The sequence below is a fragment of the Rhinopithecus roxellana genome, chromosome 10 (assembly GCF_007565055.1).
Source record: "Rhinopithecus roxellana isolate Shanxi Qingling chromosome 10, ASM756505v1, whole genome shotgun sequence".
NCBI lineage: Eukaryota > Metazoa > Chordata > Mammalia > Primates > Cercopithecidae > Rhinopithecus > Rhinopithecus roxellana.
In genome coordinates, this window is record NC_044558.1 from 97,111,447 (window position 1) to 97,135,086 (window position 23,640).

Here is a 23,640-nt window from a genome sequence, read left to right on the forward strand (position 1 = left end):
GGAACCTACCTCCCAGGCCTTGGGGACTCCTCCTGAGCAGGCCCCACCTCGCGAGGTGGAAGGGAGAAGAACCTGTTGTGAAACAATGTGGTAATGGGGGTGGTTTTTACTTAGCTATTGGCTTTATCCATTCAGCTGATGTGTATTTAGTGCCTATATATGGGTTCTTTGCCAAATACCAGGGATTCCGTGTGACGTGAAAAAGAGTCCTTATCCCCCAGGGGTAACATGTATTGTATCTACAGTAGTGCCTTCCAAAAAGGGTTTGAAGCACCCTACAACATTCATAGAGAGCAATAGAATTTAACATTAGTGAGAAAATCGGGACATTAAGAAAGCAGAAGAAAATAAGATGAAGTAAAGGGAAAGTTTGTACATGGAATACATGGCATAGCATTGGTATGGTTACCAGAATTTGGCCACAGATCTGACTTGGAGCTTCCTGGTAGTCAAAGCAAAGAGAGAAACAACATCAATCTCTTGATTCATGGTGTCCTGAAAACACCAGCAGATCAGTTCTTCAGAAGAACTCTTCCTGATAGATACCTGTGGGTGTTCACAAGGAAGCCCAGCATAATGGGTGGACAAACAAGATGTCTTAACAGGGAGAGCTGATGCTGCATGCCTATCCCACCAATTACCCTGGGTATTTGTGGTCTTAAGAGGTGAGGTCAGCAGCAGTGCTTGGTGCTAGAGCTGCTGGCCGCCCCAGCACTGAGACAGGATGCTGAGTCACATCCTGCAGGGCTGTGGTATCCTGGCTTCGCGTGCCCTTCACAATGGGAGGCCTGCATGGGCAGGTCGGCCTCTGCTGTTCCAAACGTGTGGTCTCCAAGCAGGAAAATGCTAAAATTAGATCTTACATGGTCCAGAGCCATGTATGTGAGAGGCCCTCAAAACCTGGACACACACAGACCAGGAGGACCTGGGAGAGCACAGCCCTTCATCGTTCTCTTCTGCTCTGGGCACGAAACAGGGCCACTTCTGTTCTGGAAAACACGAAGAGGGAAAACAGTGCTGAGGCAGGGAAGGTCTTGCTTGGTGAGGGTGAAACTATGCAAGAGATGAAAGGGGAAAGTCGTGAGATACGACCGTACCAGTGATCAGTAGAATCATCTGAAGCTTTTATCACCTACTGATAAAAATTATAGGTAATGTTTTACCAAAATCAATTTAAATGGAGATTTAAAAAAAGAACTTTAAAAAATTTGGCTGGTTGTGGTGGCTCATGCGTATAATCCCAGCACTCTGGGAGGCTGAAGTGGGAGGATCTCTTGAGCCCAGGAGTTCAGTACCAGTCCTGGCAGCATAGTGAGACTCTGTCTCTACATAAAATTAAAAAATTAGCCAGGGGTGGCGGCACATACCTGCAGTCCCAGCTACTCGGGTGGTTGAGGTGGAAAGATCGCTTGAGCCTGGGAGGTGGAGGCTGTGCTGAGTGAGCCATCATCGCCCCACTGCACTCCAGCCTGGGCAACCGAGTAAGACCGTGTCACAAAGGAAAAAAAAAAAATTGGTAGCTTGAAAACTTGCAACGCTCCCAACACATAGAAATGATTTAATACTCAAGGTCATGGATACCTGAGATACTCTGACTTGGTCATTACACATTCTATGCATGTAACAAATACATGTCTTCCATAAATGTGTAAAATACTACGTCGATAAAAAATTCTCATTAATTTTGAAGTAATTTCCAACTTACATAAGAATTGCAAGTACAGTGAAAAGAACTTTTTTTTTTTTTTTTTTAACCATTTGAAAGTAATTTGTCAACCCGCTACTCCGTTACCCTTGGAATACAGGCCAGGGCATTCTCCCACAGAACCGCAACACAGCCATCCACGCAGGACACTGACTCTGATGCATTCCCACCGTCTAGTCCTCTAACCCCATTCAAGAGTCACCGTATGTCCCAGTGTTGTCCTTCGTAACAAAAGGATCCTTGCAAAAGGACTGCCATTGCATCTAGATGTCCTGTCTCTTGGCTCTCCTGCAGTCTGGAACATTCCTCAGTCTTTCTTTGACTCTTGTGGCCTGGATTTTTTTTTTTTCTTTGAGTCAGAATCTCACTCTGTTGCCCATGCTGGAGTGCAGCAGTGATATCTCGGCTCACTGCAACCTCCACCTCCCGGGTTCAAGCGATTCTTGTGCCTCAGCCTCCTGAGTAGCTGGGATTACAGGCGCGCTCTACCACGCTCGGCTAATTTTTGTGTTTTTAGTAGAGAACGGGGTGTTGGCATGTTGGCCAGGCTGGTCTCGAACCCCTGACCTCAAGTGATCCGCCCACCTTAGCCTCCCAAAATGCTGGGATTACAGGCATGAGCCACCGCAGTTGACTATGACCTGGACATGTTTGTGCCTGGGATTGTCAGTTTGCAGAGTGTCCCTCAGTGTGAGTGTGTCTGATGTTCCTGTGTGATTCCACAGGGCGTGCATATTTGGCCGGAACAGCATCCAAGGGATGCTGCATCCTCTTTGAATCCCATAAGGTGGCACGTGATTTCCTTTTGTCCCACTGTAGTGACATTCACTTTGGTCACTAAGGTGGGTTTTACCAGGCTTTTCCACTGTACAGTTATTCTTTTCCCCTTCAACATTCAGAAGCATTTCTTGAAGAGATACTTTAAAATTATGTTAATATCCTGTCTGCTATCGATGTCTGTTTCAATTATTTGCATTTTTCTGTTTTATTCAGTGGTTTATAATCTGATTCTTAAATTGTTGACATTCATGCTCGGATTGTCCTTGTGGACAATTTGGGCCAATGGGATCTCATCCAGGCTGGCTTCTGTGTCCCTTTGACATGTCCACAGCATTCTTTAAGTGCTTCCTTGCTTTCTGGCAACAGATGCTCCCTCCCCACCTGTGGAATCAGTCCTTTATCCAAGGGGCCCTGGTTCCTTTTAGTGGAAAATGAAATTCAGGAGCCAAGCTAGGTCTGCTTATTGCTGCTGGGGTGTTGCTAACCACAGGCCTGTCAATGGGCAGAATTAGGGAGCAAGTGTATGTACATGCACTCACACACACACGTGCATCTGTATTTCAATATGTGGAAAACCGTGAGTTCAGACTGACAGCTTCAATTCTGATGCAGCACCTTGGGGTGCATTCTAGTTTTGTCTCTTCCGTATTCATGACTCCCATCGTCCCTAAAATATTAATATTAACATTATTATGTATATCATATAAAATGTATATATTATTTATGTTATAGAATATATATTTAATTATGTTAATATAATTATATTCATTAATTATAAAGGTAATATGTTTATTATATAAATATATTAAAATATTTATTATAAATATAAATATTAATGTTTAATATTTCAGTCCTTGCCTGTGAGCAGTCTCTGTCTCCCTTGCAACCCCTCCCTACATAGATGCCCTTTGCACCCTGCTTGCCAACAGACACCCCAGCTTGGGATCCCACACCCCCTTCCCAACTCAGAAGCCTGCCCTGCCCTTCCCCGCCTAATGGTTTTAGGTCTGAATTGTTGGGAAGAGAAGTGGACTTTTTTTGACACTGTTTTCCAGTGGTGTCAGTTCAGCGGAAAGCCAGTGCCTCACAGCAGAGGTTTCAGAGTTACACTCCTGCTTTCCTCTTCCTGCTTCCCTACTCCTTGATCTCATGAACTTGGGCAAGTGACTTAACCTCCCCGAGCTTCAGTTTTTTGTTGTTTTTTTTTTTTAAGACAGAGTCTCACTCTGTTGCAGTGCTATGGCACAATCTTGGCTCACTGCAACCTCCGCCTCCCGGGTTCGAGCGATTCTTGTGTCTCAGCCTCCCAAGTAGCTGGGATTACAGGAGCACGACACCACGCTCGGCTAATTGAGCCTCAATTTCCGTATGTATAAAACACTGAGAGATGGACACTGAGGAGTAAATGAGTTAACATACCTGATGTGCTTAGCATAGCACTCAACGAAGGTGTTATTGGTGTTACATTTATTGATGTCCACTGTTCTCTGGGCACTGAGAGGGATCCTGAGACAGAGAAGTCATAGCCCTAGCTCTCCAGACACTCAAGGTGATGTGGGGAAACTTAGCTGCTCTTGTGTTGTTTGAAGCACTCAGTTGTCAGGAAGACCTGACCTGACCTCCCCGTGGCTTTAACTCGCGTGTGGCACTGATGCCATGAGTCTTATTTGCCAGGTTCAACCTGTGTGTGGGGAGTGCCCAATGTGCCCAGGGTGCAGAGATGACCAGGGTGAGTTACTCCTGGAATACTGACTTCAGAGAGGAGAACAGCTTGGCCAGTGTATCTGCCAGCACTTACTTTCAGTCTACTGTATGTCAAGCACAAAGGGACATTTAAGAAGCATGTGCATCCTGGCCCTAGCATCCCATTGTGAAGTTAAAATATACTGGCAGGAAGATGGCGTCACCACTAGTTAGTAAATAAGTGGGTCAGGGAACACGATTTGGAAATCAGGGAACTTGAGTTCCTATCACTAAGGATGGTCTTTCCCTCAGTATCCAAGGGGATTGGTTCCAGGATCACCCCCTTTGCCAAGGATAACAAAATCCAGGAATGCTTAAGCACCCGCAGAACCCTCTAATTCAAAGAATTCAGCATCCCTCGAGTACTGTATTTTCTATCGCAGTTGGTTGAATCCACCAATGAGGAACCCCTGCGGATACAGAGGACCGACTGTATGTGACCTTGAGCAAGTGACTTAACTCCAAGCCTCAGTGTTCTCACCTGCACAGTAAGAGGAGGTGCTAGAAGATGTTGAAAGGGAGGAGCTATAGCTTGCAGTGAGGGCCACAAGAGAAAGCTTCCTGGAGAAGGCATGAACACTGGAAGACAGGCGTTATGTGGAGAGGCAGATGGAAGGAAGGAGACCATGAGCTGAGAACCACAGTAGGCTTTATGGGGACAGTGCTATAGCTGGGGATAGAACAGAGAATGTGTAGCATGGAGAACAGGAGAAACAGTGTGAGAGTTAATACAAGGAGGGTTCTTATTTTCAAGTATTGTTTTCTAACTATATTCTCAGCCCCTAAGGCCAGGGCATAGCAGATGAATGAAATTTAGGTTAACGACATATGATGGCTAATTGTGGCAACCGTAGATAGTTAGCACAGAAGTTTGGACTCTAATCAGTAGATGATGTCACATGGCCGAAAGTTCTGGGGCGGGGAAAGAATGTCATGAGAGCAGTGGTTAGGGGCTGCGCAGGGTGGGCGAGAGGCCAGGGGGGTCCTGTCCTGATTCTTCTCACCAGGCCAAAAGCTTCCGGAGCCCTGCTGTCCTATACCACGGTTGATAGCCTCATGGGGCTAATTAAACTTAAATTTAAATTAATTAAAATGAAATAAAATGACAAACCCAGTTTCTTGGTCACACTTACTGCATCTTAACTGTTCAGTCGACACATCTGGCCAGTGGCTCCCATACTAGACAGCATGGGTAGAGAACACACACGAATGTTCTCAACAGCCCTGGCCTTCAGGGACATTCAGAATATGCAGCACAGAGCTGGGTGCCCCGTGGGGCTGCTTGGATGTCACCTGGCTCACGGGGGTGAGGAGGGCAGAACTGGGGTGGTGCCTGAGAGACCTGGAAGGAGGGGCCTCTGACAAAGTTAGGACTTGGTGACAAATGACTGTGGTATGGGGCTGCATACCAAAGACAGGGCTGAGAACCTGGGACAGTCAGGATAATCTCTTCTCGGAATTTTTGAGCTGTCTCAGAAACATTTCCTTCATGTGCCTGTTATTTCTGGCGTGCTCGGCTGTCTTTGCTGCCATAGCATTTCCCACACGGTGCAGCCTTTATACCTTCTGCCCTCACGAAGGGGCTTAGATCCTGGTGGAGCAGATGATGCTTGGAGGAAGATGCATTAGCTCTAGCTTCCGTGGGGCCTGCGGGCTCTTGGGGTCATGAGGGAACTATCTTAAGATTTGCTAAACCAAGCCAAGACACATCACTTGCTGTCTGTCTTAGGGAAAAAAAAAGAAAGCTTGCTTTTGCGAGCTTGCTGGTCGGTTCAGCTGCTTGCCACTACCCGTTGGTTTGAAGGAGAGTTGGGTAGCTGGCTCAGAGAATGTCTCTTACTGTCTGAAATACTTTTGGACATTCTTTCTCTCTGAGAGAAGCCTACGCCTTCTAGCCAAACAATACATGTTCCAGCAGCAAAGATATTTGTAATGAGCCCTGCCAGCATTCCTTGTCTGTGACCCCTTTCCCTAAGTATAACACCCTGCAGAGCTGGAATTTTTCTATGTTCAGCATTATGTGTTTAGGGGGGTACAATCTGGGAACTCCAGTTGACAGTTGTGTCCCTAAAGTTACTTCTTTTCTTAGGCTCTGAAGAGCGACGTTTGGAACGAGGCCCTGCCATGTTGCACTGCAAAGCGCACAGTGAAGAACGAGACCTTGGCCCAACTTGGGGTCTTTGTGACTTTTAAACATGAGTTCCAAATGAGGGAAGAACCTGTGGGAGAACCATGGAAAGAATTTTCCATCCCACTTGCAGTCTTTAGCTAATCTCTCTTCAAATGGTGAATTTTCGATCTCCTTTACATCTTTATCAACTTCACTTTGCTAGGCCTGGGGTTCTGAATCCATCCAGAGCTTCACTGAGAGTGGTTTTGAGGTCAGTTGATCAGCTTTCCATGTTGCCGCTATTGCTGCAGGTCAGATGGTCCTGCTCTCTGACCTATGGATTCTTCAGGAAGAGCACCAAACTTTCTCAGCCCCATTCTGCCTCTTGTTAGCCAAATGACGACAGACAAGTCATTTATCTTCTCCCAGTCTTGGTTGTTTCATTTTTCTTTTCTTTTTCTTTTTTTTGGGGGTGGGGGAACAGGGTCTCCCTCTGTCACCCAGGCTGGAGTGCTGCAGTGCAATCTTGGCTCACTGCAACCTCTGCCTCCCAGGCTCGAGTGATTTTCCCACCTCAGCCTCCCAAATACCTGCGACTGTAGGTGCACGCTGCCACACCCAGCTAATTTTTGTATTTTTTATAGAGACAGGGTTTTGTCATGTTGCCCAGGCTGGGGTTGTTTCATCAGAGGAATGGGATTGTAAAAATTAAGTGGAAAAATGTAGGGACAAACTATCTGTAAACTAGAAAGCTATTATTTACTTATTTAAAACAGTATGTATTGATTGTATTAGTATACCAGGCATTCAGGTGCTGAGAATTTGTGATGTTGACAGTGCGATGGCTCAACCACAAGCACGAGTTTTGTTTCTTAGGTTTGCACATTCTGAAACTTGAATTTGTGAGTTCACTCAGTGATGATCAAGTTCTGAGAAACCAATTTACGCTAACCAAACTTATAAGGAACTGATGTACAAAGCAGAATTTATAAATTGAGGTTTATGAACCCATAGAGGGGCCTTTTACGACAGAGGCCAAATCCTCCTGGGTTCACAATAAGGTACATTTGGCATAATCATCTTACTCTTCTGCCCGTTACGCCCCTCTGTTTACTGATCTTTCAGGGCCTCACGGGCCTCATTTCTTCCAGAGAGGCCTCCCTGAACCCCTGTGTGTATGTGCATCTGCAGCCCCCAGTGCATCCTTCTACCATGGAACTTGCTGCCTTATATCGAAGTTACTGTCCTGTGCCTGTCTGGCCCTCTAGTGTCACTCCAGACTGGGTGTGGAGTGGGTGGAAACCGTGTGTTTCACTTCTAAATTCCCAGGCCTTAGCACTGACCGGACACAATAGACACTTAGCAAATACTTGTTGATCAAAACGGAATTAACAGAGCCTCCTTTTTGGAATGCTCATTGGCACCCATCTTTCTGTGCTGACAACATTACATTAGTTCCTTTTTCTCCTAGAATTACCATCAAGTTGGCTGGACAATTGACAGTCCCCGTAATCACCATGCAGAGTGGGTTACCATTTTGAGGGTTAGTTCTATCTAGGGAAAAGCGATTCCATTTGTCTCAGCCTGTCCCATCAATCTGGGACCCTTTACAGGGCCTCTTCTTCAGGCTCATATTCTCTACTTTTTTTTGAGATACAGCATCAGAAATCCTAAATTTGTACTATTTAAGTAATTCCCTGTTTCCTTAGGCATAAATTAGTGTAATAATGCCTGTCTGGTCTTCCACACAGTTTTGTGAAGATCACATGAGTTGACGTTCACCAGAATGCTTTGTCCACAGCAGAGTTTGTCAAAGGTCTGATCTGAGGCTGGGCTCGGTGGCTCATGGCTGTCACTCCAGCACTTTGGGAGGCCAAGGCAGAACAATCGCTTGACCTCAGGAGTTGGAGATGAGCCTGGGCAACATAGCGAGACCCCCTGTCTGTTTCACAAAACACAGGTCTGATCTGTTTGTGCTATCACTGTCATTTCGTATTGTCATGATGCAGCATCTCCCTTAGAGGGCAAGAACATTCAGGTCTCTGAAAGTGTGTAGTAGAAGACTAGCGTCTCTTTTACTGCTTCCAAAGAGAGTATTATTTTGTTTCTGACCCTAGCATGACCTCCCTTTATTGCACCTAATCATGTCACCCACCTTCTGAGAGCACCATGCCTTTTTGTTGATGTTACCTTTTACCAGCAGAAAACATTGACGTGTGCCTATGTGAGAGGCATCTTTATGAAACCCATGGAGAGGCCTGTTTTCTCTGTGTCTTCTGATGTTATTTGTTTGTGTGTGTGTGTGTGTTTGTTTTTGAGACAGTCTCACTCTGTCACCCAGGCTGGAGTGCAGTGGGAACTCCAGGATCACAATCTGCGCTCAATGCAGCCTCAACCTCCGGGGTACGAGTGATTCTCATGCCTCAGCTTCCCAAGAAGCTGGGACTACAGGTACGCGCCACCATGCCTGGCTAATTTTTGTGTTTTTAGTAGAGACCGAGTTTCACCATGTTTTCCAGGCTGGTCTTGAACTGACCTCAAGTGATCCACTCACCTTGGCCTCCCAAAGTGCCAGGATTACAGGCATGAGCCACCATGCCCGGCCATGATGTTATTTGATTCTGAGGTTTTTAAAGCTTGGCTGTGCATCAGAAGCACCCCCTGGAACTTTTTGGAGACAAGGTTTGCCTCCCAGGCTGGAGTGCAGTGGTGTGGTCACAGCTGGCTGTAGCCTTGACCTCACCAGGCTTAAGTGATTCTCTCACCTCAGCCTCCTGAGCAGCTGGGACTACAGGCACACACCACCACACCTAGCTAATTTTATTTTTATTTTTTGTAGAGACGGGATCTTGTTATGTTGCCCGGGTTAATCTTGAACTCCAGGGCTCAACTGATTCTCCCATTTCGACCTCCCAAAGTGCTGTGAGCCACCATGCCCAGCCCCCTGGAACTTTTAAAAACTGGATGCCCAGGACTCCTCACAGCCCTTCCGAATTAGACTCTGCTGAGGCTGGACCTGGGCATGAATGTGTTTTGGAAGTTTGATAGGTTGTTTCAGTGAATGACCAGAGTTGGAATTCGGGGGCATTTGGGTGATATTCTATACTGTGATGTTTCTATACCTACTATTTTTGTTCTTCAAGAAATGTTTCTATGCAGCAGGGCAGACACCCAGATCACCAGCACATATGCTCATTCCTTAAAGAGGGTGGCTATCTTTGCCCTTATCAGTGCTTGGGCTGGCTTGGCAGTGCTCCACACTCTGCAAATGTTTGGCTGTTTGGATGAATGAACAGAACCCTGTAAGGGAATTCCAGGGGTTAATTCCAGGGATTAATCAGATTATATATGGTAGAATGTAAATTGGAACCCAGAAATATGAATTCCCAGACCATTGTTTTTACTTTTGTTCCCCCCCACCCAAGACAGTGTCTCGCTTTATCACCTAGGCTGGAGTGCAGTGGTGTGATCTTGACTCACTGCAACCTCCGCCTCCCGGGTTCAAGTGATTCTCTGCCTCAGCCTCCTGAGTAGCTGGGATTACAGGCATGCACCACCACACCTGGCTAATTTTTGTATTTTTAGTAGAGACAGAATTTCACCATATTGACCATGCTGGTCTCGAACTCCTGATCTCAAATGATCCGCCCATCTCAGCCTCCCAAAGTGCTGGGATTACAGGCATGCACACCCCCCCACCCCCAGTTTTTACTTTTCTTAAACCTTGAAGTGCAGCAGTCACCATGGGCGTTGTCCATGCTATCCCTGGAGATTCTATTTTGGAATCATTGACGGGCTTCCTTCATTTGTCGTATGGAGAAAATACCTTACCCTGCAGAACTGCCAGAGTTCGATGACGTGGGATAGCTAAGTACCTCCTACAGCCTCGGCCACGTGGGAGATGCTCGGTAAACAATAGTCCTGTTGATGAGAAACCTACCTTCAAAACGACCTCTTGGTCAGCATGGCTGTGCGGTTTACAGAACTCCCGAGCCTCTGTGCAGTGCAGAAGGGCCGAAGGATGTGTCCTGTCCCCCAACTGTGATGGCGGTGGTGGTAGGATAAGGCTGTGGGTCCCTGCGCTTCTGATTTCTACTTGGGCAGGTGGAAGAACCCCAGCACAGTCTCGTCTTCCTGGAGTTCTGTTTGCTTGAATGGTTCCTTCTCTCTCTTTCCCACGCATGATGCATTCACATGCTGGGAAGAAGGACGGAAGATATGATCCACATTCTGACTTCTCTCAGTGCTTTAGTGGCTTTGCCGTTAGGCACCTGGGCAGGCGTGAGCAGAAGTGACCGCGGCATAATGGCTCTGATTTTCACCCTGGATGAGAACAGCATTCCAGGGGTTAAGCAGGTGGGTATGAGGCAGATAGATGTGAGTCCAGCCCCATCTTGTAGAGATACGTGCTCCTAGGCAAGCTAGGGTTTCCTTACCTGCAAAACCAGAATCATGGTAATGTGTGTTTCACTTAATCCATAGGGAGGATCGCTTGGTCACTTGTGAGCTGAGGAAAGAGAAGCTCATACTCAGTGCCGCTTCCTTCAGGAATTGTTCCGGAAGTCACCAGTTAAATGCTCCCTCCTCCCTCTTGTAAACCCTAGCCAAGCCCCTTTCTTAGGGTACTTATTCCATTCCCTCCTGCATCATGGTTATTCACATCCTGAATTTATTTCTCTTGCTGAAAGAAGCGCTAAAAACACAGCTCTTGACTGACTTGTGCCTGGAGGGTTTGGGATCACGCCTCCACCCTTTAGGACCTTTGCAGCCTGACCTGCCCTGGGCTACGTGCGTATCCCAGTGCTCCTCATAGGTGTACATGTGGTCCCCTCTACCTGGCGTGTCCCCTCAGGTAGCTGTTAGCACGACTGAAGAATTTTCAGGATGTAACAGTGCTTTGAGTACACAGAATAACTGACTGCGGCAGCTGCCCACATCACCGTCACCATTGGGTGAATGGATGCTGATTTGAAAGAAAGAGTCATCCTTCAGAATGTTGATTTGAATCGGAAGGGGGTCTTGTTGCTTGGGGTTGGTTCCTTGGGGGCCAGCTGTTTGCCCTCACAATGTCGAATGCACACCCTGGCGCTTGTTTCTCCGGCCTACAGAAAAGCCCGTAGGAGTACAGTGATTAGAGGAACCTCAGCTGTTTTGCTGAATGGCCCTCTTTCATCAGGATATGCTGGGACAAGGGCCTTTTTCAGCCAAAATATCAGAGGAAGACAAGAGTTCCACAAGAGCCATTTGCTCTTCGGTAGGACTCCGAGGAGGAGTCGGCTCCCCAGCCCTTGTGGAAGCACTCGGCAGCCTCCCCGCTTTTCCTGATCTCCGTAGGGAGCAGATGGCCGGAGCTCCGAGGGCAGTTGTAGGGGGCGTTAGAGATGTGAGCACTGCAGCCACAAACCTCTTGTATTTTACTGACTTCTGCATCTTCCTTCAGCCAACCCACTACTTCTGCTGTCCAGAGGTTTCCAGCTCAAATTAGTACGTATGACCACCCTGATTTCTGTTTTCCTGCCATGGCTTAGTTTCTGGATGACACTGGCTGTTTATATTCTGGGGGCCTGCGGTTTTTTGAGGAGCATTGATTGAGGTTTTTGTCTGTCTTCAATGCTTTGGAGAAACTTTAATCTTATGAAGCTTCCCGAATGGCAGTAATCAGTGTCCGAGAACAGATCTGTGTGGTGGAGATAAAAGCGTTCTGGTTGGTGGGTAGAGAGGGCAGTGGCTTTTTTTTATCCCTCATACAGCGGTGGAGGAGAATGTTTCCGTTTTGTGTGTCTGCGTCTGACCTTTTGTAACTTTGGTCACTCCTTTTAGGACACTCAGGTCTTTTGTGAGAAGGGTGATTTCTGCGTGGCTGGGATGGATGGCTTGTGGGTTTGGGCTTCCTGGCCCCGGGCACCTGGTAAAGTTGAGCGTGCCATCACCAATGTGGATTTCTTCATGGACTTCCCCAGTGGGGCACTTTGAGAGTCTGATGAATTGGGAGCCTGTGCCTCTCGGGGTCAGAAGCTGTGGCCGTCAGATTAAGTATTCAGATCAGCCGCGCAGAGGGCGCATGAGGCTCTGGGCCCAGAGTGAGCTCAGAAGAGAAGCCGGGAAGCCGGGTCACAGAGACTTTCTGCATCTTGTTTTCCTAAATCCTGTGACTGACCACACTCTGCGGCCTCCCACCCCACCCCCCGCCCCAAGAGTCATGTCGCGTGGTTTCCTCTGGCTGTATCCCCTTACTGTATTTGCAGGACGCAGGGTGATCTCACAGCCTCAGGATAAGGCGCTGCTGCTTGGGCTTCCCTGCAGCTTCCAGTCTTGCTTTTTACAGTAAACGCCCGTTACTTGTTTGTCATGGGGGAACAGAGGCAGAGTGTTCCAGGGCCCCAGTCAATGCTGTCCCGACTTCATGCGTAGAGCAGGAGGCCCTGATTCTTATCAGTGTAGGAACACGGAGGAGGAACAGCTGGCCTTGTAAGTGATCACAGAGTGAAACCAGCCTAGTCTGTTGGATTGTTCCTTTTTTTCCAAAGGAAATATAAGGGAAACCAAGGGGAACTTTTGCCTGTGGTTTCCAAGGCAAAGGTCATCGTTAATGGTTGGCTGTTTCCAGCGTGCTTGGGTTTCTGGTCAGTATGAATTTTTTTTTTTTTTTTAATCTTATGAACAAAAGCAGTTGATGTTGTCTCGAAAAGATTTTCCCAGCTGCTTCGATGAACTGACGGTTGTTTTAGGTTTCATGAGTTTGGAACCTGTCGCATAGCTCTTTCAGATTTTGACGAGAATAAATAGTAAGTGATCTGTGTCTAAGAACAGTTCTGAAAACATACTGAGCTGTGAGATTCTAAGGAAGGAGAGAGTGACAAGCTTTGTGGGTGGAAAGGGTTAGGTGATTCTGCAGCCTGTGAAATGAGATCGTCCAGATGGATGCTAAAGAGCTTTTTGCTTCCTATGAGTGAGGGTGAGACAGCAAAGAAAGGCTACTTCTCGTTTCTTTCATTATTTATAATCCTGGGCTCGTCAACACTTGAACCTTGCAGCACAAATATACGACTGTGAGAGGGTGGAAAGGATGACTCGGCAGTGCATCTGCAGTAGCAGACGAAATACTGTCAGATGTCAAGTGTTGGTGTCACAAGATACCGAAAGCCAATTGCCTGGAATTCAAAGGACTGAACAAGAAGGCAGAAAGAACTAAGTTTTCTTATTTAATATTTGAGCAGTCACTATTTTTAGCATGAGCATTTAGCCAGAAAAACTAACAAATTTTATTGTGGACTTTATATCATAGGACATAACAGTCTTCCTGATTTCAGGAGCTGCTGATTGGAAATGCTAGTTCATGTGGCATTTTCTTGGCACCCAGAGTCATACTCCAGACTTTGCTGAGTTTTTTATTCCAGAATTCAAACGTTTAACTACTAACATTAGATGTCTGGGGCAAAGGTGATCTTGCTTTCTTATATTACAGAAAACATCTTCGTCTTTCTGTTGGGAATTGATTTACTTAATTTCAAGGTTCTCTTTAATTAGAAGACTGCTTTTTTGTGGGGATTTTTCCTTCAAATCATGTATATGTTCATTGGTTGCTCAAGAGAGAAGTTTTTATAGTTGCCTACAATTTGAACTGTGACCTCCTTTTACAAAATTATTAAGATTAGAATGTTCCTTTTAAATTATATAGTATGTGTTTTATATTATTTTGAGAATCAAACAAAAATAGATGTTTTTAAAGGTTAATATATGTTTAATATAGAACATTTGGAAAATAGTAAATAGAAGATAATCTATTCCTCCTCCTCCCCCACCTCCTGCAAAGACGATGTTAATAATTTTGTTGTATTTTATGCATAATTTTGAGAGTTGATGGTATTTTTGAACAATTGATAGTAATTCATAGCTGAGGCATTCTTTTTTTATGTCTTATTTTTTGCAAAAGCCAGCCTTGGCAGCCAAGTCATCAAAGTGAAATTAAAAATAAAAACTTTTGATGTACGACAGGGTCTCACAGCGTTGCCCAGGCTGGTCTCAAACTCCTGGGCTCAAATGATCCTCCCACCTCAGCCTCCTAAATAAAAATTTTTTAATTGTAATTTTTAAAGTTATAGGTTAGATATGTGTTATTGCTAGCTAAAATAACAAAGACCAAAGATTCATTCTGCTGAGAAATTCATTGGGCCAACTTGAGGTTTTCCACAAGCATAGTGGACAGGGCAACCTTGACTAAGTTAAATCACAAGTCAGTAACCACCCTCCTTTTCTTTTCTTTCTTTCTTTTTTTTTTGACGTGGTCTCATTCTGTCACCCAGGCTGGAGTGCAGTGGTGCGATCTTGGCTCACAACAACCTCCACCCCCGGGACTCAAGCAAGCGATTCTCCTGCCTTAGCCTTCTGAGCAGCTGGGATTACAGGCATGCGCCACCATGCCTGGCTCATTTTTGCATTTGTAGTAGAGACTGGGTTTTACCATGTTGGCCAGACTGGTCTCGAACACCTGACCTCAAGTGATCCACCTGCCTCGGCCTCCCAAAGTGCTGGGATTACAGGCTTGGGCCACCCTGCCTGTCCCTACTTTTCTTAAAATGCAAACAACTAGTGAAAGTGTAATTTCATCTTGTATTTCATAAAGGGAAGTCACCAAGAAACAATGGGGTTGTTAAAAGCCAGAGTTAGAAGCAGAGATCAACAGCAAGAGCATGAGAATTCACAAAGTAGACCACCCTCTCCTAATCAGGGAATTGTTCTCTATTCTTAGAAAATGTTATGGCCGGGCGCGGTCACGCCTGTAATCCCAGCACTCTGGGAGGCCAAAGCAGGCAGATCGCTTGAGGTCAGGAGTTTGAGACCAGCCTGGCCAACATGGTGAAACCTCGTCTCTACTAATAATACAAGAATTGACTGGGCATGGTGGCACATACCTGTAATCTCAGCTGCTGGGGAGGCTGAGACATGAGAATCGCTTGAACCCAGGAGGCAGAGGTTGCAGTGAGTTGAGATCACACCACTGCACTCCAGCCTGGATGACAGAGTGAAACTGTGTCTCAAAAAAAAAAAAAAAAAAAGAAGAAGAAGAAAGAAGAAAATGTTATATTACAGTGAGATCCCTGTCCAGTATTCTGCAGAAAGGGGCCCTGGAACCTACAGAGAACTTTGGGTGTTGTCACAGAAGCATTGTTTTGTCACGAAAATTCTCCAGCACTAAGCTTTTAGCAAAAGCAAGGTTTGAAAAGAGTACTACGTGGAATTATTATAAAAGCAGTTTCATCCTATTTGCATTTTACATGCCATTTGTCCACGCTAAAGCTTTTTCCCCTGCAGTAATTCTTTGTCCATTTTCCTGTCTGAATTCCAGTCTAACTGTGCTTTGGTCTTATCCTTCCCAGCTTAAGCGAGAGCTTTTTCATGGTGAAAGGCGCAGCCCTCTTCTTACAACAGGGAAGCAGCCCTCAAGGCCAGCGGAGTCTTCAGCACCCCCACAAGCATGCAGGTGAGGGCTCTAAGTTGATACTCTTACATTGGAGCTGCTTTTCTGGACAGCAGAGGAAACTTCAATTGTTGGTGATATTGCTGAGTTTGCAGGCCTTAGAAATAGTGGAGAACGCAGGTTTGCAATGACCAGTGCAGGCAGAGGCTCAGATGCTCTTTCTTAAGCACGCCACGCACATTTTCCAACCTTTTATGTCATGTCTGTCTGCGTCAGGAGTAAGGTCATCTGCATCCTGCTGGGATGCGAAGATTTCCTCTCTGTAGTTTATCAGTTAACTGCAGGCTGTAAGTGACTTTTTAACAAATGCGCCAAAATGAATTATAACCAGATGTCGTCCACTTGAAAATAACCATCTGTAGTGCTGTATACCTAATCTTGGGATGGATTTCTCCAAGCATTTGAAAAACACTCATTTGGAGAATTTCTTGAAGGGCCTTTGGCTCCAACTCTGAGATAGACACTATAGTAGGAAGTCTTGATTCTGTAATAGTTTGTTTTTAGGAAGTGGACAGAAGTAATAGAGTGAGGATCAAACTGAGTTTAAATAAGAAATGCTTACTAAGTAATAAGACTGGTTTTCTTAGGAGACTTGACTCAGAACTGAAGGCAGTTAGAAAGAGGAATTCAAGAAATGCAGGCCGGGCACGGTGGCTCATGCCTGTAATCCCAGCACTTTGGGAGGCCAAGACAGGCGGATCACGAGGTCAGGAGATCAAGACCATCCTGGCTAACATGGTGAAACCCTGTCTCTAGTAAAAATACAAAAAAACTAGCCGGGTGCGGTGGTGGGCGCCTGTAGTCCCAGCTACTCAGGAGGCTGAGACAGGAGAATGGTGTGGACCTGGGAGGCGGAGCTTGCAGTGAGCCGAAATTGCACCACTGCACTCCAGCCTGGGTGACAGAGCGAGACTCCGTCTCAAAAAAAAAAAAAAAAAAAAAGAAACGCTTGCATGGCCCTGCATGGTGTCTCACACCTGTAATCCCAGTGCTTTGGGAGGCTGAAGTGGGAGGATCGCTTGAGCCCAGGAGTTTGAGGCTGCAATGAGCTAGGATCACGCCACTGCCCTCCAGCCTGGGTGACAGAGAGAGGCTCTGTTTCTTAAAAACAATAACAACAAAAAACACTTATGGCCAGGCACGGTGGCTCTCGCCTGTAATTCCAGCACTTTGGGAGGCCAAGGTGAGCAGATCTCGCTTGAGCCAAGGAGTTCAGACCAGCCTGAACAACACAGTGAAACCCTATCTCTGCAAAAAATACAAAAATTAGCTGGGCGTGGTGGCGCGTACCTGTAATCCCAGCAAGGTGGGGAGCTGAGGTGGGAGGACTGCTTGAGCCCAGGAGGTCGAGGCTGACGCGTCACCACACCCAGCTAGTTTTTTGTGGGTGTGTGTGTAGATGAGGTCTCACTGTGTTGCTCACTGTATTGCTCAGTGAGCCATGATTGCGCCACTGCACTCCAGCCTGGGTGACAAAATAAAAGACCCTATCTTAAAAAGAAAGAAAGAAAAAAATGCTTCCATGTAGGTGAATCTTTGTCGTAGATGGCCAGCATCTCGGCATTTCTTGGGGAGGCAGTGCATGATTGCATGTCTGTGAGCTGAGAAGGCCTTTACCTTTCAGAGCAGCAGCAGGTGAAACCAACCCATCACTGTGGCCAGTTTTCTTGTTACCTATGATCGTTGTGTTCATTTAACCTCAAGTCATTCAGCTTCATTTTAGATCTGAGTGCTCAGGTTAGAATTCTGCACCATACAATTTATAGCAAACACCAAGGCTCAGTCAGTATTTTCACATACTGATGTTGATAATATTTAGGTCTGTTTTAACAAAGAAAATAACTGTCCTGTATAAGTAGGCAGTGTGGTTTGTGGGAATAGTATTTGTTTTGAAACCAGACAGACCTGTGTTCCAATCCTAGTTCTCCAACTTACTAAGCTGTCATAGGTCGACTTCTAAGCCTCAGTTTCCTAGTCTTTACAATGGGCATCAAATACTGGTACCTCAGACAATATGGAAATTTAGAGTTATGCGTGTAACATACCTGCCTTTAGTAGGCGCTGTATATATATATATGGGTAACTATCATTGTTATTACGATGACTTCTAGTACGATACAGCTATAAGCAGACCCTTCATTCTTTTTTTTTTTTTTTTAATTATATGAAAAGTATTTTAGAGATGGATCTCATTACCTTGCCCAGGCTGGTGTGTAGTGGCCTGACCATAGTTCACTGCAGCCTGAACCTCCTGGGCTCAAGTGATCTTCCAGCCTCAGCTTCCTGAATAGCTGGGACCATGGATGCGCATCACCACACCCAGCTAGTTGTGTGTGTGTGTGTGTGTGTGTGTGTGTGTGTGTGTGTATGAGGTCTATGTTGCTCAGGATGGTCTCCAACTCCTTGCCTCAAGCCATCCCCCCACCTCAGCCTCTCAAAGCATTGGGATTATAGGTTTGAGGCTCCATACTCAGCCAGATTCTTCATTCTTGAATTTGCTAATTATTCTGCCCTCTTAGAAATGTAGCTGTTGTTCATGTTTTAACTGTAACACATACAACAAAGCAAATGCTCAAGCTCTGGTCACTAAGTGTCATATACCTCCTTCCTATAATCCAAAGACTAGAAGGGTAGGATGCAAGCCACCGGCTGGCTGACTCTTAAGCCCTGAGGTCTGGAGTGGACGATGAGGTCAGAAGGCAGAGGGGCCTACCAGCTATCCACAGTTGGTCTGTAAATGACCTTGGGACAGGCACAGACTAGACTTACATTAGTTCCTTTTTTTTCCCTAGAATTACCATTACCATCAAGTCTCATGAATGTACCAGAGTCCCCCCAGTAACCACCGTGCAGAGCTGAGTACAATTGAGGGTTAATTCTGTCCATGGAAAAGTAGTTCAGTTTGTTTCAGCCAGTCCGGTCAATTTGAGACCCTTTCTAGGGCTTGTATTCTCTGATTTTTTTGTGTGTGGATGTCAGACTGGGGTTTGGATTTCTGTCTGTCAGCAATTCCATATCTCAGCAAACAATCCCACTGAAAGAAGTTTATCTGTGTGGAAAATGTCCCTTTCATTTAGGCATTTATCAGACAGGGGTTTGTTTTTGCTTTCCCCAGCACAGTTCTGTGACTCAGGTGGATGGCGGGGTGCCAGGCAGGTGAAGAACCTCTCATGGTCGCTGTGTTGCGTTGGTGACATGATGGGTGGAGGAAGGGAGTGGGGAGCTCTATGGCTTTTTTTAATGTGAACCCTTATCTCCAAATCACTCATCATACGACGCAGGGCCAACATAGGGTGTTATACACTGTCGAATTGTATAACTGGAGAGGACAGATAAGAGGGGCATGGTTCTTTTCTTTTTTACATTTTATTTATTGTGGAAAGAATGCTTAATTGGGCCGGGTTTGGTAGCTCATGCCTATATTCCCAGCACTTTGGGAGGCTGAAGTGGGAGGATCATTTGAGCCCAGGAGTTCGAGACCAGCCTGGGCAACATGGCAAAATCCTATCTCTATTGGAAAAAAAAAAAAAAAAAAAACGCTTAACATGAGATCTACCCTCCTGACTAGAGGCACAAATTTCTAATGACCCAATTCCTCTCTGAGACAGGAAGTGCAATTTGGACATCATCTGTCATTGTCCCTTAAAATGAAAAAGATGCTTTTGCAAAAGGAACACAGTGTTTTCTTTTGGAGCATTTGAGTGTGTAAGCATTACTGATCCTTTTGGGGTTATAATTGTGATGTATAGGGTAATTTTTTTGTTTCCTTTGTAGAGACAGGGTCTCATCATGTTGCCCAGGGTGGTCTCACACTCCTGGGCTCCAGCGATCCTCCTGCCTTGGCCTCCCAGGTAGCTGGGACTAACTACAGATGTGAACGAACCAGAAAGCCCAGCTAATTTTTTTACTTTTCTGTAAAGATGGGGTCTTGCCATGTTGCCCAGGCTGATCTTGAATGCCTGGCCTCAAGTCCAGCCTTGGCCTCCCAAAGCACTGGGATTACAGGTGTGAGCCACCACACTAGGCTGATATTAGCATCTTTACAGATGAACCTTTCTTCAGAAAGAAATCCTTTCAGATATAAAGAAAAATGTATAAGCTAGAGAAAAAAGCAACCTTGGAGTCGCATCTGCTATTTTAATTAATTATGCACCTCCCTTACAATTTTCCCCTCCGTGAAAGTGTGCCCTTCTGACAGGGTCTCCTGCTTCGCGCGAGACTCACGGCCAGTAAGAGACTTTCCTCACTGCACTCCAGGGACACCTCCTGAACCCTGGGGCAGCTCAGAGAAGTTCAGAAGCCACCCCTGGATTACTGCCTGTTTTACATAGTGAAGAAAAAAGAGTACATAATTTTTAGCAAGAAAAGAGAAAATGACAGGTTGTTGTCTATTCAAATTATTTCTCTGGGCAACCAGCATACAGCTGCTGTCTGTAGAGTCACTTAAACATTTCCCCTCCTGGTTATGGAAATAATATCTGCCTCCAGTGGAAAATGCAGAAATTTGAAATGCGGCCCGGGGTGGGGTAGCCCATGCCTATAATCCCAGCACTTTGGGAGGCTGAGGCGTGCAGATCACTTGAGGTCAGGAGTTCAAGACCAGCCTGGCCGACATGGTGAAACCCTGTCTATACTATAAATACAAAAATTAGCTGGGTGTGGTGATGGACGCCTGTAATCCCAGCTACTTGGGAGGCTGAGGCAGAAGAATTGCTTGAATCCAGGAGGCAGAGGTTGCAGTGAGCCAAGATTGCACCACGGCACTCCAGCCTGGGCGACAGTGCAAGACTCTGTCTCAAAAAATAAAAATAAAAATAAAAAAAAGGAAGAAGAAGTTGTTTGAAGAGGAAACATGATGCTCTGTCCTTTTTCTCTAATGATGAACTCCTAGCAAATGCCTTACTTCCAGCCACAGCTGTCATTTCTAGGCACCCCAACCTGCCGAGTAACATTGCCGTGGATGAAATAACAGTTTTCTCTAGGCTCTCCTGTATTTTCCACATTTTGTATTTGGAAACCTATATTGTATGTATTTCAGGAAATAAGAACAACTTTTAATAACATGACAGTAAGCTCCATGTCACCCATCCGCATCACACAGTATTCAGAGTGGTGTAAGAGAAATAGAGACTTGAAGTTTTTGTGGTGATTCTTCTGTGGTGTAGGTAGACAAATTTTAACTTCTCAATCTTTTTCCAGGCCCTCAAAATCAGCCTTTCAGAGGTTTGTTTCCTAGAAAGTAGGTAGGAGACCTTTTAAACCTTTCTTTATTGCTCCACCAGGTGACCTGCCTCAGCATCTTCAGGTGATGATCAACCTTCTGCGTTGTGAAGACAGAATCAAGCTGGTAAGAAGCGGTGAGAATGTCAAATTTAAAAAAAATTTTTTTTTTTTTTTAGTTTTTGTGAGATGAGGGTCTTGCTCTGTTGCCCAGGCTGGAGTGCAGTGGCATGATCCTAGCTCACTACAGCCTCAAACTCCTGGGTTCAAGCAATCCTCCCACCTCCTCCTCCAGGGTAGCTGGGACTACAAGTGTGTACCACCCTGCCTAATTTTTAAAAAATTCTGTGGATGTGGGGTCTTGCTGTTTTGCCAGGCTGGTCTTGAACTCCTGGCCTCAAACAATTCTCCTGTCTCCGCCTCGCAGAGTCCTGGGGTTATAGGTGTAAACCACCGTGCCCAGCCAGCACGTTTTAATTTTTAATTGTGAAACTTGGTGGGGAACCGTTCATGAATGATAGGGGGGAAAGCTTTTACATTACAACAAATTCTCCTCAAATTGTTCACTAAAGCCAAAGCCAGGTTGACTCCTCAGTACCCCAGAGAGGCCGGAGGAGGGATGAAACAGGTCTCCACACCGGTTAAATAAGCTAAATAAGAACTTTCTTTGGATTTCATGTGTTCACTGATTTCTTGCATTTTGGGTGTCTCCTCTGAGCCAGGCAGCATCCCTGGTGTTACAGAGAGAAACGAGGCCTGGTTCCTGCTGTCAAGAACTTCCTCTTTGTGTGTTTTTGTTGTTGTTGTTGTTGTTGTTGTTTTTCTTGTTGTTTGAGACGGAATCTCACTCTTGTCGCCCTGGCTGGAGTGTGGTGGTATGATCTTAGCTCACTGCAACCTCCGCCTCCCAGGTTCAAGAGATTCTCGTGCCTCAGTCTCCTGAGTAGCAGGGATTACAGGCTCACGCCATCACGCCTAGCTAATTTTTGTATTTTTAGTAGAGATGGGGTTTTGCCATGTTGGCTAGGCTGGTCTCAAACTCCTGACCTCAAGTGATCTGCCTACCTTTGCCTCCCAAAGTGCTGGGATTACAGGCCTGAGCCACCAGGCCCAGCCAAGAATTTTCTCTTCATTTTTAACTCCTGGAGGGAAAGGTAGAACACTGAAAGTGTTGATCTTGCGTTAGAGATGGGAGGGAGGCACCACCTCCAAAGGCAGGCCAGTGAGAGCATGTCTGCCCTGTTCCAGGCCGTGCGCCTGGAGAGCGCCTGGGCGGACCGGGTCCGGTACATGGTAGTGGTGTACAGCAGCGGGCGCCAGGACACCGAGGAGAATATCTTGCTGGGAGTGGACTTTTCCAGTAAGGAAAGGTGAGTCTGATGAGCTAGGTGTTCCCTTCTGTGTGGGAGGCAAGAGTTGCTGCTAGAAAAAGGTTTCCATGGTCCCATATCCATGTGGGAGAGGGCTGCGTCCTGATGGAGAGCCTGGGGAGTCGACACTGGGAACACTAGGGTGTGCCATTTCAGCTCTGTGTGCCAGGCACCGTGCCAGCTCCAGGCGGTGCTCTCGGAGCTCAGAGTCGATTGAGAGGACAGAAAGTTATGCTGTGCTTAGAGAGGTTTCACGCCAGCTGCTAGAGAGTGGGGCACCTTAGCCAGGACTGCTTCCTGAAGGAGGTGACAACAGTGCCAAACCCAGAAGGCCAAGCCAGAGTCCGCCAACGGAAGCAGGAGACCCTCCCAGGCAGAGGGGCCCGTGGAGAAGTATGGAGATTGATGGGTCTCCTCTCAGACACCTTACCCCATAGTGATACTCCACAGGTTCCCAAGAGGAGTGGGACCTCCACCTTCATGGCAGATCCTAGTCAGAGGCTTGAAGAGTAGCTTGTAATTTCCCACTAACTGGAGGCCAAGTAAGTTAGAGCATTGACTCCATGATGTGTGTGAAATGAGGGTGGGATCCCTCCCCGGGTGGGATCCCTCCCCTGACATCTCAGATAAATGAATGCTGGTGAGATCATTGCAGAACCTGGATTTGTTCAAACTAGATTAGACTCCCTTTATTCATCATTCCTTCGTCGACTCATTCAATAAGCATATGATTTCTTTGCATTCTCCTGTGTATGAGGCAGTGGGCTAGGCCCAGGTAAACAAAGAAGCAACAGCACAGTTCCTGGCCTCAGAGGGCTTCTAAGTGAGCTTGGAAGACAGTCACAACCAGGTAGGAGGGAGAGAGTGACCGAGAGGTGCTGGGGTTTTGTGAGACCACAAGAGGAGGCGGCTATTGAGAGCACCTGGCAGGACCTTTCTGGCAGGAGTGAAGCCTAAGCCGAATCTTAACGGGCAAGTGGGCAGTCAGGCGAGCTCTAGGGTGGAGGCAGAGCCGCGAGGTGCATTTGAAGAGCATTTCAGGCAGAATCAACAGCAGAAACCAGTCAGGGAGGCTGTGAGTGTCATGGTAACAGTACGGTCTTGTCTTGTTCCTGTGAGAGCTTCTGTAAGTCACATGCTAGCAACTGAGACTTGGATGCTTTTTAGAAGGAAATGAATAAAAAAGGGAGGACATTTCTTTTATGACATGCCCCCCACCCCCGCAGTACATAAT

General features: G+C 46.3%; 1 protein-coding gene across 4 annotated transcripts in view; it reads left to right on the top strand.

Annotated features, from left to right (window-relative positions):
* Positions 1–23,640, top strand: part of SSH1 (slingshot protein phosphatase 1) — a 76,111-nt gene that overhangs the window by 18,071 nt on the left and 34,400 nt on the right. For 3 of the 4 annotated variants that reach the window (XM_030938991.1, XM_030938992.1, XM_030938993.1), the window contains exons 3-5: positions 15,716–15,819; positions 21,099–21,163; positions 22,285–22,406. In XM_030938991.1, the coding sequence (XP_030794851.1) occupies positions 15,716–15,819; positions 21,099–21,163; positions 22,285–22,406 (291 nt within the window). The remainder of the gene's footprint in view (positions 1–15,715; positions 15,820–21,098; positions 21,164–22,284; positions 22,407–23,640) is intronic. The other variant, XM_030938994.1, reaches the window with a different exon arrangement.